General features: G+C 34.8%; 2 protein-coding genes and 1 long non-coding RNA gene across 4 annotated transcripts; 2 read left to right on the top strand and 1 right to left on the bottom strand.

Annotated features, from left to right (window-relative positions):
• The first annotated feature begins 2594 nt into the window (after positions 1–2594).
• On the top strand, positions 2595–6323 carry LOC111799792 (calmodulin-binding receptor-like cytoplasmic kinase 2). Its single transcript, XM_023683272.1, has 6 exons — positions 2595–2958; positions 3758–3990; positions 4101–4269; positions 4354–4443; positions 4919–5214; positions 5906–6323. The coding sequence occupies exons 1-6, from the start codon at positions 2634–2636 to the stop codon at positions 6167–6169; spliced, it is 1377 nt and encodes a 458-aa protein (XP_023539040.1). The 5' UTR covers positions 2595–2633; the 3' UTR covers positions 6170–6323.
• Positions 6324–8260: 1937 nt separating this feature from the next.
• LOC111801003 lies at positions 8261–12895 on the top strand. Of its 2 annotated transcripts, XR_002816068.1 has the most exons (5): positions 8261–8346; positions 10092–10512; positions 10612–10746; positions 11501–11599; positions 12713–12895. It is a non-coding gene; the product is annotated as an uncharacterized LOC111801003 (long non-coding RNA). The 2 variants fall into 2 exon arrangements; XR_002816067.1 differs by lacking the exon at positions 12713–12895 and having other exon boundaries at positions 11501–11687.
• Positions 12896–15088: 2193 nt separating this feature from the next.
• Positions 15089–15640, bottom strand: LOC111800078 (E3 ubiquitin-protein ligase RHA1B-like). Its single transcript, XM_023683660.1, has one exon. It carries the CDS (start codon positions 15638–15640, stop codon positions 15089–15091), a length of 552 nt encoding a protein of 183 aa, XP_023539428.1.
• Positions 15641–16467: the final 827 nt, after the last annotated feature.

Below are 16467 nucleotides of genomic sequence, written 5' to 3'. Positions count from 1 at the left end.
GCTTTTAAATTATCGGGTTCTAATTCTCGATAACAACGATAAATTATCGAGATTTGAAAAAGATTTTAAATCGAAGCTTTTGAACGAGGCTGTAATTGAGTAAGAACGTCCACGAGGTTGTAATAAATGGACGGCTATTTGGTGGGAGTCGTTTCGGTATTTACCGACAAAAGAATGTCTTATAGAGTTGGTTTGAACGATGAACTAGGTGGAAAAATGGACATTCCTTCCTCTCGAGATAAAAAAAAGTTTGTATTAAACTTTCGATCCTTTAGTAATAATATCTGTTATATATTGCTGGCAGCTCGCTTGGTCGTGTCATTGAGAACGGACTCACGTGTCGTTCATAATGTCAGGACCTCTCGAATATCCATCTATATGGGTTCTATCGAGGCATTGGATCCTCTCGGGTTCATGTCATATCATTTACAGACTCCGTACGAGATAATGGGTGCATAATCCAACCTCTAACATATGGATTGGGGCGCAATACCAGCACACTCATATCGATGTTGTCCTTGAAAGACTATTATATATATATATATAATTATTGAAAATTTTTCATAGAAAAATCATGGTCTAAGCCCATAAAAAATATACAGCTTTACACCGCGTTCGAACATAATTTAAAATTATGATCTTAATCTTAAATTAAATTTATATATATATATATATATGGTTAGATTGAATAAAACTATGGTAAAATAATAATAATAATAATAATAATTTATGATATTTTAGAGACAATATTGATAAAATACGATATATATTTAATAATAATAAATAATTTAAAGATTTATTGAAAATATAAAAATTAAAATATAACACAATATTAATTCAAAGTTAATTAATTGTTTTATTTATTTTTAAGAAAAATTGGAAAGATGACGGTAAATGTCCAAGCCGTCGCCATCGGCACGTGACTTGGATGCCGTAGCATAGAGGGCAAATTGGTCCTTTCGTTTTCATAAATTCAATGGGCCGCATTTAGTCCACTGGGCTTCTCAAACCAACTCAACGGTCAACAATAGCCGATTTTTTTAAAAATATTAATAGCAAGAATATTACGTAAATTCATCGCTTTAAATTTATTACTCTTAATTAATAAAATTATATTTAAACATTAAATAGTCATTAAATAATTATTTATTGATTCTAATTTTTTTTTCCTTATAACATATGCTTTAATTACAAAATTATTTAAAATTATTTTATTGGGTAACAAGTGAAGATTCGAACATCTGACTTTTTATTAATGAAATATATTTTAACCAATTAAACTATATTCAAGTTGATATAATTTTTTAAAACAGTTAATATCATTAAACAATAAAAGACATGTTAAACTTTGAAAAAAATAAATTATTTCATCGTAAAATGAAATTCTTAGGAGTTATCACTTGAAAATGTCGAGCAGACCTTCGAATAAGAGATAGTGAACTTAAGAGGCTAGTTAGGTCTAAGATCTCAAGTCCGAGTGTGATACGAGGGACCTCACTGTTGGAGTCGTAAAATGCAAACACGTGCAATAATCGACATGAGTGACGGGAGCTAAATTCATGAATAACCTTGGGCTTTATTTTCATTCTCGAGTATAATTAAATGCATAGTATTTCTCTATCACGACCCATACAGCTGCACATGAGCCCACTAGATGTATAATATAGCTAATCATAATCAGGATGATACATTAACATTCAGTGCTATCCATAAGAACATGAGCGGCAAGGCTGACAAATAGAGGTCGAATTCAAACTCAATGAGCGTGGGGGACAGTTTCATATGAGTCAAAGAACAAGTCAAAATTCAACACGAAACTTGGTCAACAAAACAGTCGACTTTTAAAAAAACCATTACAAAAATTTTAATTCAATACCTGATTTCTTCGATATTTTTATGTGATATGGTCGAGAGTTCTTATAAACAAATTACCCTAGTTCTCTTTTATCTTTCTTCCTCTCCCGTCGATACAATTCCCGACCTCCATCTTTGATTCTCTTCGCCTTCCCCGTTCTCTCTTACTCTCAGTGTCTTCTCAGAGACAAAATCTCTCGAATAGATCTCGTCTCTTGTTCTCACTTCCTCTATTTGTTAACAACTAGCCTAAACGTCATCTCTTGCGCTTCGAAAACTCGAATCTTCCTTCATTTAAAATATATTAAATCAGTTTAGAAATAAGATATAACGAGATTAAATTAAATTATTTATCTCGTAAAAAGCCACAAAATAAAAATTATTCAAATATCTAATAAATGTGGAGTATTTTAACTATGGTCCATAGTTAATTTTTTAAAATAAAGTAATGGTTAATAGTTAAAATCTTCAACCCAATCCAACTAATAACTACCAAACCAATTAATAAAATGTATATTTTAAATGATATTTTAAAAAGAAAAAGGGGAAAAAAGGTTTTTAAATAATAATTAGTAAAAAATGAACTTTTCATATACAGTTACGTTCGCGCGCGTGAGCAAATTCAACGGCGTACGTTAGAGTCTCGTTGACCAACGACTCTTAATTTCGGTGTACTTTAGCGTCATCCACTTATATTCTTGTCGTCTTTTTTAACTCCCTCCACAATCAGAACCGCCATTTCTGTGAGTATCATTGGCTCTACTCTGTAAGCGCAAGCAATGACGAGGTCGAGTCCATTGCACGGGCGGCGTAATACCAGCTCCGGCGGTGAACGGCGGAATTCCAGCTCCAGAGGTGAGCGGCGGAATTTCAGCCCTGGCAATGAGCGGCGGAACTCCAGCTCCTGTGGTAGTCGTACGCCGGTTTACTTTCCCTACTCGCCCAGTCCGGATGTATCCACCGGTATGGAATCCCGCTCCCGACTTGATCCGGTGAAAGCTGCTGCACGGTCCGTCGCTGGAGCTTTTCTTACTTGCTTTGCTGCGCCGGAGAAGGAAACCTGGCCGAGTTTGGGTTATTGTGGCGAATCTCGTCATTCTTCAGGTAATACTTGATTTTAAGCGAGGCGAATGATTAGGTTTTGTGAGTGTGTCATTTTTCGACTGGATGATACTGTGTTAACTTCTGGATTCTCTTTTGAGTAACTGGTGATGAAGATTAATGAATAGGTTATTGCTCTCTTCTCGTTGCGTTTCGGATCGTGGATGATCGCCTGAAAATTTGGTGAAGATTTCATCGAATTGTTTGTTTTCTGCATTATCTCCCCGTTCTTGCAAATTGCAAAAACCTATTCTCCAATACTCGTTTATTTGTTTCTAGTTGAAGATTATAGTGATCGACTGAAAATTTGGTGAAGATTTCATCGAATTGTTTGTTTTCTGCATTATCTCCCTGTTCTTGCAAATTGCAAAAACCTATTCTCCAAGACTCGTTTATTTGTTTCTAGTTGAAGATTATAGTGATCGTCTGAAAATTTGGTGAAGATTTCAACGAATTGTTTGTTTTCTGCATTATCTCCCTGTTCTTGCAAATTGCAAAAACCTATTCTCCAATACTCGTTTATTTGTTTCTAGTTGAAGATTATAGTGATCGACTGAAAATTTGGTGAAGATTTCATCGAATTGTTTGTTTTCTGCATTATCTCCCTGTTCTTGCAAATTGCAAAAACCTATTCTCCAAGACTCGTTTATTTGTTTCTAGTTGAAGATTATAGTGGATTTCTTAATCTTGCTAAACATTGATATTTTGAAACTTTCGAGCTCTTGATTCAATTGAACAGTAAATTACTCATTCCAATTCTGATTTTAGGATGAAATTGTGTGTTTATTCTCTGTAATTTTAGATGCTTCCATTCCTAATGGCAAAAGAAATCAAGGATCTAGGCGAGAAACGCACTTCAGTTCAAATCTAGCTGCCCCTGATAGAGAGCCTGGATCTTTGAGTATCAGCATAGAAAAAATCCGCAAGGCCACGAAGAACTTCTCCACATCTTTAAAAATTGGGCAAGGGGGTTTTGGGGCTGTCTACAAGGGGAAACTTGATGGAGTGCCTGTGGCCATAAAACGTGCCAAGAAGGTTAAATTTGATTCTTAAGCATTTTATGAGTTAATGCTTTCAGACACAATAATCTACTCTTTGTTGTTAACTTGGATTCCATTTTGTTTTCATAATCTCTTCCTCTGCAGAGTATATATGATATTAGTTCGGGTTTGGAGTTTAAAAGCGAGATTCAAACGCTTGCACAAGTAGAACATTTAAGTCTGGTTAAGTTCTATGGATATCTAGAACATGATGATGAACGAATCGTCATCGTCGAGTATGTGCCCAATGGCACTTTAAGAGAGCACTTAGATTGTGAGTTACATTTTCTTTTTCAGCTTTATCCTCTCTTTGAACCAGACTGTTTAGTCTTATCTAAATCAGGAAACTTGATGGCAGGCATCCATGGCACTACTCTTGACCTTGCTACAAGGCTCGACATTGCAACCGACGTGGCTCATGCAATAACATATCTTCATATGTATACAGGTATGGATTTGATTCGATGTTCTACTCATCTTACTTCGTAGAACGCTTATAGTGAGTTTGTAATGACTTTTAGAGGATAGAAAGTGCGTATATAGTGTGTAAGATCCCACATCAGTTGGGAAGGAGAATGAAACATCATTTATAAGGGTGTGGAAACCTCTCCCTAGCATACACGTCTTAAAAACATTGAGGAAAAACCTGAAAGGAAAATCTCAAAGAGGACAATATCTGCTAGCGGTGGGCTTGGGCCNGGAGAATGAAACATCATTTATAAGGGTGTGGGAACCTCTCCCTAGCATACACGTTTTAAAAACCTTGAGGGAAAACCTGAAAGGAAAATCTCAAAGAGGACAATATTTGCTAGCGGTGGGCTTGGGCCGTTACTTGGAGAAGTAATTCCAATCTTCATTTGATTTTGTTTAGATCATACATCTCCTAGTTCTTTGTTAGCCTGACTACGTTCTGCTTTGTGTAGACCGTCCTATCATACATAGAGACATAAAGTCTTCCAACATTCTCTTGACTGAGAATTATAGAGCCAAGGTTGCAGACTTTGGCTTTGCAAGACTTGCAGCTGATGGTGATGCGACCCATGTGTCCACTCAAGTCAAAGGAACTGCTGGTTACTTGGACCCAGAATATCTCAAAACTTACCAATTGACCGAAAAGAGTGATACCTATTCATTTGGTGTTTTGTTGGTTGAATTAGTCACCGGCAGGCGCCCCATAGAACCGAAGCGAGTACTCGACCAGCGGATCACTCCAAAATGGGTGAGACTTTTTCTCTCGTCATTTCACTATTAGTATAAGATCATATAGTTAAGAATCACGAACCTCCACACTGGTATAACATTTTCCACTTTGAGCATAAACTCTCGTAGCTATGCTTTTGGTTTTCCAAAATGTCTCATACCAATGGAAATGTATTATAATCCTCAACAATCCTCCCCTCGAACAAAATACACTATAAAACCTCCTCTGAGGCCTATGGAGCTCTCGAACAACCTCCCCTTAATCAAGCTCAACTCCTTCTCTGAAGTTTTCGAACAAAGTACACCATTTGTTCGACACTTGAGTCACTTTTGACTACACCTTCAAGACTCACAACTTTTTTGTTCGACACTTGAGGATGCTATTAACATGACTCAGTTAAAAGCATAGCTCTGATACCATGTTAAGAATCACAAACCACCCTTATGGTATGATATTATCCACTTTGAGCATAAGCTCTCGTGACTATTCTTTTGGTTCCCAAAAGGCCTCGTACCAATGGAAAGGTATTTTAATTCTCAACACACGTATCATAAAGGTTAAGGATGTGAATATCTCTAGTGGTACATATTTTGTAGTTAGAATCTGAAAGTAAGTTAACGTAGACATGAATTCAATTAGGACAAGATCATACCATCGTAGAAACATGGACTAACACGTTACTCACCGCTCCAAGTTGACATCAATGCAGGCCATGAAGAAGTTTCACGAAGGAAAGGCCAATGAAATCTTGGACCCAAATCTAGAGCAAACAGCTGCAAATCATTTGGCAGTGGAAAAAATTCTGGAGTTGACCTTACAATGCTTGGCTCCCCGGCGGCAGAGTCGGCCGAGCATGAGGCGGTGTGCGGAGATACTGTGGAGCATACGCAAGGATCACCGAGATCTCTCAGCTCCAGATTTCCGTTCATTCTCTACGAGTTCACGACGGAGTGCATCGGTAAGCGATAAATGAAACTCAAATCCAAGTAGAAAATAAGCTTTGAGTAGAAGAAGAACAAGAACTTGAATTCTTGATACAAAAGCATGATGAATTGGAGTTCTTGATCTTCATTATAATAGGCTAGCAGTTTCTTAGATCATATGTTCTTCCTCTTTCATTGATGAAATTATACTTCGTNACTCAGTTAAAAGCATAGCTCTGATACCATGTTAAGAATCACAAACCACCCTTATGGTATGATATTATCCACTTTGAGCATAAGCTCTCGTGACTATTCTTTTGGTTCCCAAAAGGCCTCGTACCAATGGAAAGGTATTTTAATTCTCAACACACGTATCATAAAGGTTAAGGATGTGAATATCTCTAGTGGTACATATTTTGTAGTTAGAATCTGAAAGTAAGTTAACGTAGACATGAATTCAATTAGGACAAGATCATACCATCGTAGAAACATGGACTAACACGTTACTCACCGCTCCAAGTTGACATCAATGCAGGCCATGAAGAAGTTTCACGAAGGAAAGGCCAATGAAATCTTGGACCCAAATCTAGAGCAAACAGCTGCAAATCATTTGGCAGTGGAAAAAATTCTGGAGTTGACCTTACAATGCTTGGCTCCCCGGCGGCAGAGTCGGCCGAGCATGAGGCGGTGTGCGGAGATACTGTGGAGCATACGCAAGGATCACCGAGATCTCTCAGCTCCAGATTTCCGTTCATTCTCTACGAGTTCACGACGGAGTGCATCGGTAAGCGATAAATGAAACTCAAATCCAAGTAGAAAATAAGCTTTGAGTAGAAGAAGAACAAGAACTTGAATTCTTGATACAAAAGCATGATGAATTGGAGTTCTTGATCTTCATTATAATAGGCTAGCAGTTTCTTAGATCATATGTTCTTCCTCTTTCATTGATGAAATTATACTTCGTATGTGTGCGAGCTGCATCGTTTAGGTTGATTTGGGCTGCTATTACTCTCTTTTGCTCGTAAATTTTTGTAGTTTAGTTATGTTCGTAATGGTCTGGTTGGTTTATGTTCTAATGACATCAGCTAACATGATAGACGATAAATGAAAAGAGTATCCATACTTCTGTAGTGCGTGAATTTTTTCGAATTGGTATCCGTATAATGTATCTAGTCTACTTGATCCAGTGGGCATTACTTTAAAGAATTATATTAATGATATAAACTAGAGAATATTCTCTAATTAATATAATGTCTATGTAACCCATTTATTAATTTTAATAATTAAAATTAATATAAAGTTTAATAAATATTTTCACTCGAGTTTTAACCAAATGTATTGTTTGGGGTTCTTTTGAGAGTCGAACAAGATATAGTTAATTATTTAGATTATTCTACACGTTTGAATTTTTAAAAGTTTACCCTTTTTTTATATTTTTAATTTTGATTTGTTACTTCAAATAAGTGATATTGACCAGTTGCTGGTCTTCCAGCTGGAATATTTTTAATATCAGTGATCTTTTTCTTTTATTTTTTATTTTTTTCTATTGACAAAGAAAGTCGTTGTCAAACTTAAATGGAAAAAGAGTTCGGTAGGTCCATAAATAATGGCGAACGCGTCCCATAAAATATATGTTCTTTACAATTGTCTGATGAAATCATAGTCTTAAAATGTACGGTAGAAGAACTAAGTAGTCAATAAAACCTCCATCGACCAAGTATTGTAATATCTCTTACCTATTTGGTTTCAGGGTCGACTATACGTTCAAATTATCAGTGAAATACAATTTTTACATGACTGACTTGTTCTGATTAGAGCAAGTGCCGCAAATTTTACTATTTACTTTTGTAGATATCAGGACGGAAAATTTATTATCAGTGACTCCATTTGGAAAATTTATTATCAGTATCTCCAACCCTACAGATTAAATGACATCTTTATGAAATAATTATAATAACTTTTATTATATTTAAAAATATGTATTTAATCATTTTAAATTAATTTAATATTTGAATTTATCGCCTCCCCTTTCTTTCACCTATTCCGACGGCAATTTCCGGTTCGGTTCGGTTAGAATCGGGTTTTGCTGAATGGTTCGGTTCGGAAGCTCATTTTTATTCTTCCCTTCGCGCCATTCTGCTGGCTTTGGATTTTGCAGTTCTCCCGTAACACCCAACGCATCCTTCCTCTCTCATTTGCTCCAGTTTTCTCCTCTCCTCTTCCACATGTAAGTATTTCTTCAATTTTGATCTGGAATATTTCTTTTTCATTTCTGAGTTTGTTTTCCTGAATTCATTGTTCTTTCTCTTTTGTTGTTTCGATGGTTTTTCTTTTAATTTTTGACCCGAGAAGCTTGGGATTTGGGATTTAGGATTTAGGGTTCTATACGAGAATCTAAAGCCGTTTTGAGCATATTATGAGGGTTTGAAGAAGCGGAATTAGCAATATATCAGATCTGTTCATCAGTGTTTTTCTTTCTGTGTTTTATCTCAATCAAATTTCAGAGATTCCGTTGCGCGCTAGCTAGAAGTAAATATTGCATTTCATATTGTTCCTTTAAGTTTGTCCCAAGTCTTACGACTTTTAACCAGTTTTTGTTCAGAATGTTCGAAGAGAGATTGCTTATTTTCCTTATTTCTCTGTTGAGTATTTGATATTATATTTTGTTGGACTCTGCCGAGTTTCTGAGGAAGTTAATTACATGACATGAATAGGATGGTGATGAGTGTGATCTTAGTTTTCCCTCCTGGATGTTACTATTCGTATTAGATCCAGACACCGGGCGGTGTGACAGCGAGAGCGTTGAGCCCCAAAGGGGGTGGACACTAGGCGGTGTGCCAATGAGGATGCTGGGCCCCGAAGGGATGGATTGTGAGATCCCGCATTAGTTGGAGAGAGGAACAAAGCCTTGAGGGGAAGCTAGATTACAAACTTGGAAATCAATCATTATTAACTCCTACCTATGACTTATCTTCCTCGAGCCTGATTTTCAACTAAAATTATAGTTGGTTAAGACATCCCCAGACAAAGAGTTTAGAACGAATTTGTTCTCTGAATTCAGGATTCTGAAGCTATCTAAGCCAATAAACTGTGCTTATTTGAACATTGTTATATGTGAGTTGAGGTCAGAGAGCATTATATTTGATTAGGCGGGCTCTTTTCCTTATCTTGTTGCCTTCACCATTGAGAGACCTTGGACCTCGCTACTTTTTAGTTGCCTTAAACGTAACGGCCATTGCATAGTGTTAGACAGAAAAATTGGGGAACAAGACCAGCAAAATTCCCAATGATCGCTTTAAGTTTTTCATCCCAAGACATTGAAGTTTGACTTCACTCCCAGTAAGGAAAAAGAAAGATCAGTGAAAGAGGCCGCGCTTTCTTTACCGAGGGAAAGACAGAGGGAAATAGGGGTTTAGACATATAATAAGCTACTACCTGACTCCTTACTAAGGTTGTGACCAAATTTTACTGTTCAAAAGAGATCTCTCATTGCATTTGAAATTATGAATGTGTAAATTCCATACAAGAATGAAGAACAGAGCAAGGCCCACGTAGAGAATTAATTTAATGCTTCAATTTATATTCCATTCTCTTTTGATTTTAAAACAGTCCAGGCTCTATATCTGAAGTCAGATGAACTTTTTAGACGTATTTCCAAAGAAGAGATAACATTTGTTAGGAATCACGGATCTTCACAATAATATATGATATTGTCTACTTTGAGGATAAGCTCTCCTGGCTTTGCTTTGGGCTTCTTCAAAAGCCCTCATACTAATGAAGGTGTATTCCTTACTTATAAATCTACGATCATTCCCTAAATTAGTCAACGTGGACTCCCTCCCAACAATACTAAACAACATTTACTCAGGGATGAAAGTTATCTTCTATTAATATGAATATTTCAAGTCTAGCAAGTTTTATTCTATATTTTTTTATTTCGTTTTGTTTTCTGAGATTCTAGTTGTGGTGCAGGTGCATTCATGATATGAAAAAACATTTTGATGAGAGTGTTCTATCAAAATTGCCTAATAGTTATCAAGAAATTTTGAGGCAATCTATAACAAGTGAAGAGGAGACGTGGGTACTCACAAACACCTCCAAAATAAATTCTTTTATTTTTCCACAGAGCTTTTTTTTCTTTTCTTTTCTTTTCTTTTCTTTTTTTTATTTATTTTATTTTTTTTATAATTTAATTGTAATGTTCACATCCATGTTATATCTCAATTTGAATCTGCAGACGGTAATGCATGTGACCATGGTCCAATTCCTTTGGTAATATTGATCTATTGGATCCTGGCTCGTTACAGAGCATTGATGATCTTCTTTAACCAAATAGTTCATTTGTAACATATTTTAGAACCGATGTGGGACCTGGCAGGACATCCAGTAGAATGTAACCTTCTTTCTTTTTTATCATTTGACTCCCTTTATAATTTCCATTTTTTTGCTCTTATTTATAAGAATATACCCTATGAGTTATCAAATTCTACAGAGAGGAGCCTTTTGATATGGAGGCCAATGTATTACACATTATTCGCTACAAGCCCATAAAATCACTTGTAGAGAGCGGGAGTGTCATCGATTTGCTGTAGACAATCTCGACGGTCCTTGGCAGCTATCAACATCGGTACCTCTCATCATCTTTATTATCTTGCGTCTTGTCTTGGCTAATCTGTATGTGATAGAAGGCATTGTTCAAATTAGTTTTTAGCTTCACGGCATTACTGTTGATGACTGTTCCATTAAGCAAATAATGTTAGAAGTAGTTGCATGGTTTGAACCCACCCTAGATGCCTTTTTCAAGGTAACCAAATATGATGTTTCATTTCTAGTAGATGACCCATAATGAACTGTGGTACCACTGCAACCAACTGCTAAACTAGTTATGTCATCTGCCTTGAACTTTTGGCATATTTTTATTTGATAACAGATATTTCCAAAAATTTTTATTTTTTATTTTTTTTGTCTGCTTTGGCCCGTTATGTATAGCCGTCAACCTCACGGTTTTTAAAACACATCTACTATGGAGAGGGTCTAGCCCTACTCCGACTAGTGCCTCGCAGCGTCCCGTAACTAACTCTGATACCATTTGTAATAGCCCAAGCCCACTGCTAGCAAATATTGTCTTCTTTGAGTTTTTCCTTCCGGCTTCCTCCCAAGGTTTTAAAATGTGTCTGCTAGTGTTTAGTGAGAGGTTTTCACACACTTATAAGGAATGTTTCGTTCCCCTCTCCAACTCACTTAGTGTTTATATTTTTAGTTAAATACTTCCACATAAATTACGGAAGATTTTATAAGAGTTAAATAGATAAAACTAAAAGCATGTTGAGTCACCCTTTATTATTATTCCCTCCTAATTTTATTGTAATTTCATTTTAAAGGTGATGGAGACTATTCCACTGATTACTTTGGAGGACAATTTCAAATTGGTTGAGCTTCATAGATGAATGGTGGAGCGTTGAAGGCACTGGCAAAGACAGGTCAGCCATTTCAATCTGATATCTCATGTTATTAAATTATGAATGTGACATTATAGTGTAGATTGTCAATGACAATTGACAAAACCAACCGTAGCCATTAGTTTATACATCAATTAGAAGTATCATATGCTTTATATTTATTCTATGTTTGAAATTGATATAAAGACTAAATTAATAAAAATATTTTTTAAGTTTGTATCGTGTCTAAAAAATAACCTTAAACTATCCACCGTTAATTTTAGATGGAAACTGTTAATATTTTGTTTAAAAGATACTTTCGAATCTTTGGAAAGGTTTCATAAAATATCTTTTAACTTTGAGAGTGTTTCAAAAATACCTTTTCAAAAGCTTTATTAAGAACTTAACTTTTTAAAAAAAAATTAAAAACACCTTTTGATTGTTTTAAAACTTCAAAAACACCTCTAAACTTTGTTAAAAAGTTCAAAAATACTATTTTCATTAGTACCATATTAAAAACTACTCATGAATTTTCAAAGTTAACATTATAAAATTCGACGGTTTCTATCCATACATGAAACATAAGATTTTTTTTGAATTTTTTTTTATATAGTTTAAGGATGTTAATGCTATTTTTTAATTTTATAAGTACTTATTAAACAAATTACTAGCTTTGAAGTATATTTTTGAAGTTTTTTAAAAAGTTGGAAGGTATTAATGCAACATTTAAAAGTTAAAAAGATATTTTGAAAGTTTTGAGTGTGTCTTCAAAACAAAGTTCTAATAGTTTCTATTCAAAACTAACGATGAGTATTTGTTAAACTAATTAAAAAATTTAAGAACATTATTGAAAGTTTACTTTTGAGATAAAGTACAAATTTTAACGATATTTTTATTAATTTAATCCGTATCCTTTACTAGAAAAAAAAAAAAGAACTTCTCATTAATTTTTCATACATGGTATAAAGCTAAGTTAGTTTGAGAATGAAAAGAACTTTTATGATTCTGTTTAAAAGGAGTGAGATTAGGAATCCGTTCATTGTTTAAACAAAGTTAGAAGACAATTGTTACTTTTTCTTTGTGCTTTTTGAGGCATCCATATCCATTTTGAAGATCAAGAATCTCACCATGATTTACTTTTTTGTGTGTTTTTAGTAGTGAGAGAGATAAACTCAAGTGGGAGAGCCATGATTTGTCTGTCTTTGTCTTTACCTACTCCAACCTTGTTAGAGAGAGTAATGGATCAACACCTCCATTCATTACCCCACTTCCACTACTTTCACATCTTTTGTACCAATCATATTGTTTGCTTTCACTCTATGCGTATTATTGTCAGTTTCATAGTTTTAAAATGTGTTTATTAATGAGAGGTTTTCACAATTTTATAAAGAATATTTTGTTCCCCTTCCCAACTGATGTGGGATCTCACGATTTACCCCTTGAGAGTCCAACGTCCTTGCTGATACACCGTTCAGTGTTTGGCTCTGATACCATTTATAACAGACTAAGCCCACCACTAGCAAATATTGTCCGTTTTGACCTGTTACATACCGTTGTCAGCCTCACGATTTTAAAATGTGTCTTTTTAGGGAGATGTTTACACACAGAATACTTCATTTCTTTCTCCAACAGATGTGAGATCTCTCACACAAACTAGTTCTATTATGATGGTAAATTGATAATATTTAGGTTGAGTTCTAGATTTATTAAATCCAAAATTAAAAGATCACCCCTTGCTTGATGGACGTTTTGGTTTTTTGTTTTTAATTTTGAAAGTATTTTTTAAAACTTTTATTCTAGTTTCTAAAACTTGACAAAAATATATATATATATATATATATATATATATAATAAATTAGGTATAAATTTTTTAAAATTAATGCTATTTTGGTAGATTTTTGTTGGCCCAATGGTGTGATTATTGATTAATATTATGCAAGTTGTACTATGAATGACGTGGAAATTCCATAAATTAGTTGTCATCCATTTCAACGGGAGAAAATCTTAAATCAATATTTTATTTGTTTTTTTTATCATATAAAATCTATTAATAAAAATAAAAATAGCAATAATTGGAGCCCTAGTTGTGAGAAATTAATTTGAGAAATAATAGAGACAAGATCCACAAACATCGGAGAAATGAAGTGGAAGCTTCATGCCTTCTCACACCCAATGCTTTGCCCTTCAAAAGTACCATATAAGGCAAAATATTGGTTTGCAAATCCAATATAAACTCACACTAAATTAGGGTTTACAACCATATTAGACCTCTTTTTTTTTTTAACTTTAATTTTGTATTTTAAAAAATTATTTTGTAAGAAGAGACCGTAAAGACCAAGATTTGAATCTTTCAATTTATTATCAATGAGAATAAAAGAGAGAAAGAGAGGAGAGAGAATATGTATCAGTCAAAACCCACTAGTCTATTGGAGAGAGGTTTCCATACCATAAGGAATGTTTTTTGTTCCCCTTTTACATCTATGTGGGATCTCACAATCCACCCCAATTAGCACACTGTTTGATATCTGGCTCTAATATCATTTATAACCGCTCAAGCCCACAGCTAGCAGATATGGTTCACTTTAAAACACGTCTACTAAAGAGAGATTTCCACACTTTTATAAATAATGTTTCGCTCCCTCTCTCCAACCAATATGAGATCTCCCAGAAGAAAACTGGACGGGAACAATGCAAATGAAAAAACAAAACTCAGCGTGAATGACATGAACCTCACGAGTTTGCCACTGTTGTAAGCAATGAAATTATTTGAAAGTAAACGTGGAAGAAAGAGCCAAACAGAACCTTATATTATTCTTTATGTGATTGTGTGCAATAGGCGTATCGAATAGCTTGCTTCTCATCTTTTTCAAATCCTTAAATTTAAATTTTTAGGTCCATTTATTATATAATATATTAATTTAATTTCTCTTATTTGAATCTAGTTAGTTCAATCACTAGTGAAAAAAAAAATTAATAATAATAATAATAAATTNCAAAAAAAAAAAATATATATATATATATAATAATAATAATAATAATTAATTAATTAGTTAGTTAAAAGAAAATAAAAATAAAATTAACATAGTTAGGATTAGGATTAGGATTAGAATTAAAAATAACATAAACTNAAAAAAAAATTAATAATAATAATAATAAATTAATTAGTTAAAAGAAAATAAAAATAAAATTAACATGGTTAGGATTAGGATTAGGATTAGAATTAAAAATAACATAAACTAATTATTTTATCTGAATGATCCAAAAAAGTTGGATTAGTATTTAAATGGAATTTCATTTTAAATATTGGAAATTCACATTTTATTTATTTATTTATTTATTTATTTATTTTAATTTCTAGGAAAATAAAATCTAATTTATCTACATAACCACTAGCAATCTTCTGGTTAATAAAAAAGGCAACCTAACTATAGTCGCCGAAAAACTCAGAACAGCCGGNTAATTTTTAGGAAAATAAAATCTAATTTATCTACATAACCACTAGCAATCTTCTGGTTAATAAAAAAAGGCAACCTAACTATAGTCGCCGAAAAACTCAGAACAGCCGGGAAAATCCATGAGCGGCGGAATTGACTCCTCCGGCACGATTAGGTTTCTACAGAGCGGACAGCTTCTCTGATCGCGAATCATCCATCGGTCCAAGCATTTCTTGTGAAAAATGTGTTTGCAATTCTTCAGAAACCTAAGCTCTTCATCGTCCTGAAACTCGCAGAGACAAACGGCGCAACATTCCGACGGAAATCCGGCTCTGGTGGAGACGACAATGTCGGAGAATTTGACGACGGGGACGAATTCGTCGATGAGGAGCGGCGATACGGATCTATCGTGGAAGATGTAGGGAGGATTTTGGGGGCAAACGATGGCGGATTCGAGAAAATCCGAAAGCCCTAGAAATCGGAAGATTGAAATAATGAGGCTTCGAATATAGCCGAGGAAGAAAAGGAGATGGAGGAAGGCGTTAGGGATACAAACGTCGGAGTAGCCTACGGGGTAGCCCATGGCCGTCGGAGAGGTAGGTGTTTCCGTTTCCGTTTCCGATTCCGATTCCGATCGGCGGCGGTTCATCGATTAAGCAGAGATTTGTGTATTTAACAGAGAGAAGTAGAGATTTGGATTTGGAAGGGAACTGCGGCGAGCGGCGGCGGCGGCGGCGGCGGCTGTGGCGGAAGGGAATGCCATGTGTTGTAAGGCGTTTGAGGGTTTTTATAGCCAGTCGCTTGCAATTACATATTTGGGCAATTTCCCAGAAATAAAGAGGGGGTTTTGTTTTTTCGAATAAATATTATAGGATTTCTTTTTTCCATGTGAAATGACTATTTAACCCTCTTTCAAATAAATAAATAAATAAATAAACTTTTTGTGTTTCTTCCCGGTAAGCCAATAGTTTCGAATGGATGGATGGAAGTACGAGGATCTAATTGTAACTAGTAATAACTCGTTTTTTGTTCGGTCGTAAATTTTAAGATCTAAATTTGACGGTTTTGAAGAGGTAAATACCTTTAAAATTTCGTTTCTCACATGTTTCTGGGACGAGGATGCTTTTCTCGTTCCCTCCGTGTCCACAATTTCAATTCTCGTGCTCGTGAAACTCGTGGGGATCAAGTTCTTTATTTATTTTTGAAACCTAGGAATTATTTACAATTTAATTTGTAATGTTCGACCTACCTTTTAAAAATTCAAATTTCAATATAATATAAATTTACCCTAACGGGTTTGATATAAAATGTAAGTAGAGTGAGGCAGGGTAGGATCGGAGGTGGGGATCGAGACCGGGAATATAATCTTCCTCTTCGACCCAAATTAACTAACGGGGAGAAATCTCTCTTCGTTCCCTTCTCCATTTCTCATCTAAACGGAGATTTTTCACTTCATTTGAGGCGGGTTTTTGTTGG

This window comes from Cucurbita pepo, chromosome LG08, assembly GCF_002806865.2.
Source record: "Cucurbita pepo subsp. pepo cultivar mu-cu-16 chromosome LG08, ASM280686v2, whole genome shotgun sequence".
Taxonomy (NCBI): Eukaryota; Viridiplantae; Streptophyta; class Magnoliopsida; order Cucurbitales; family Cucurbitaceae; genus Cucurbita; species Cucurbita pepo.
This window is presented reverse-complemented; position numbering and strand designations above follow the sequence as displayed.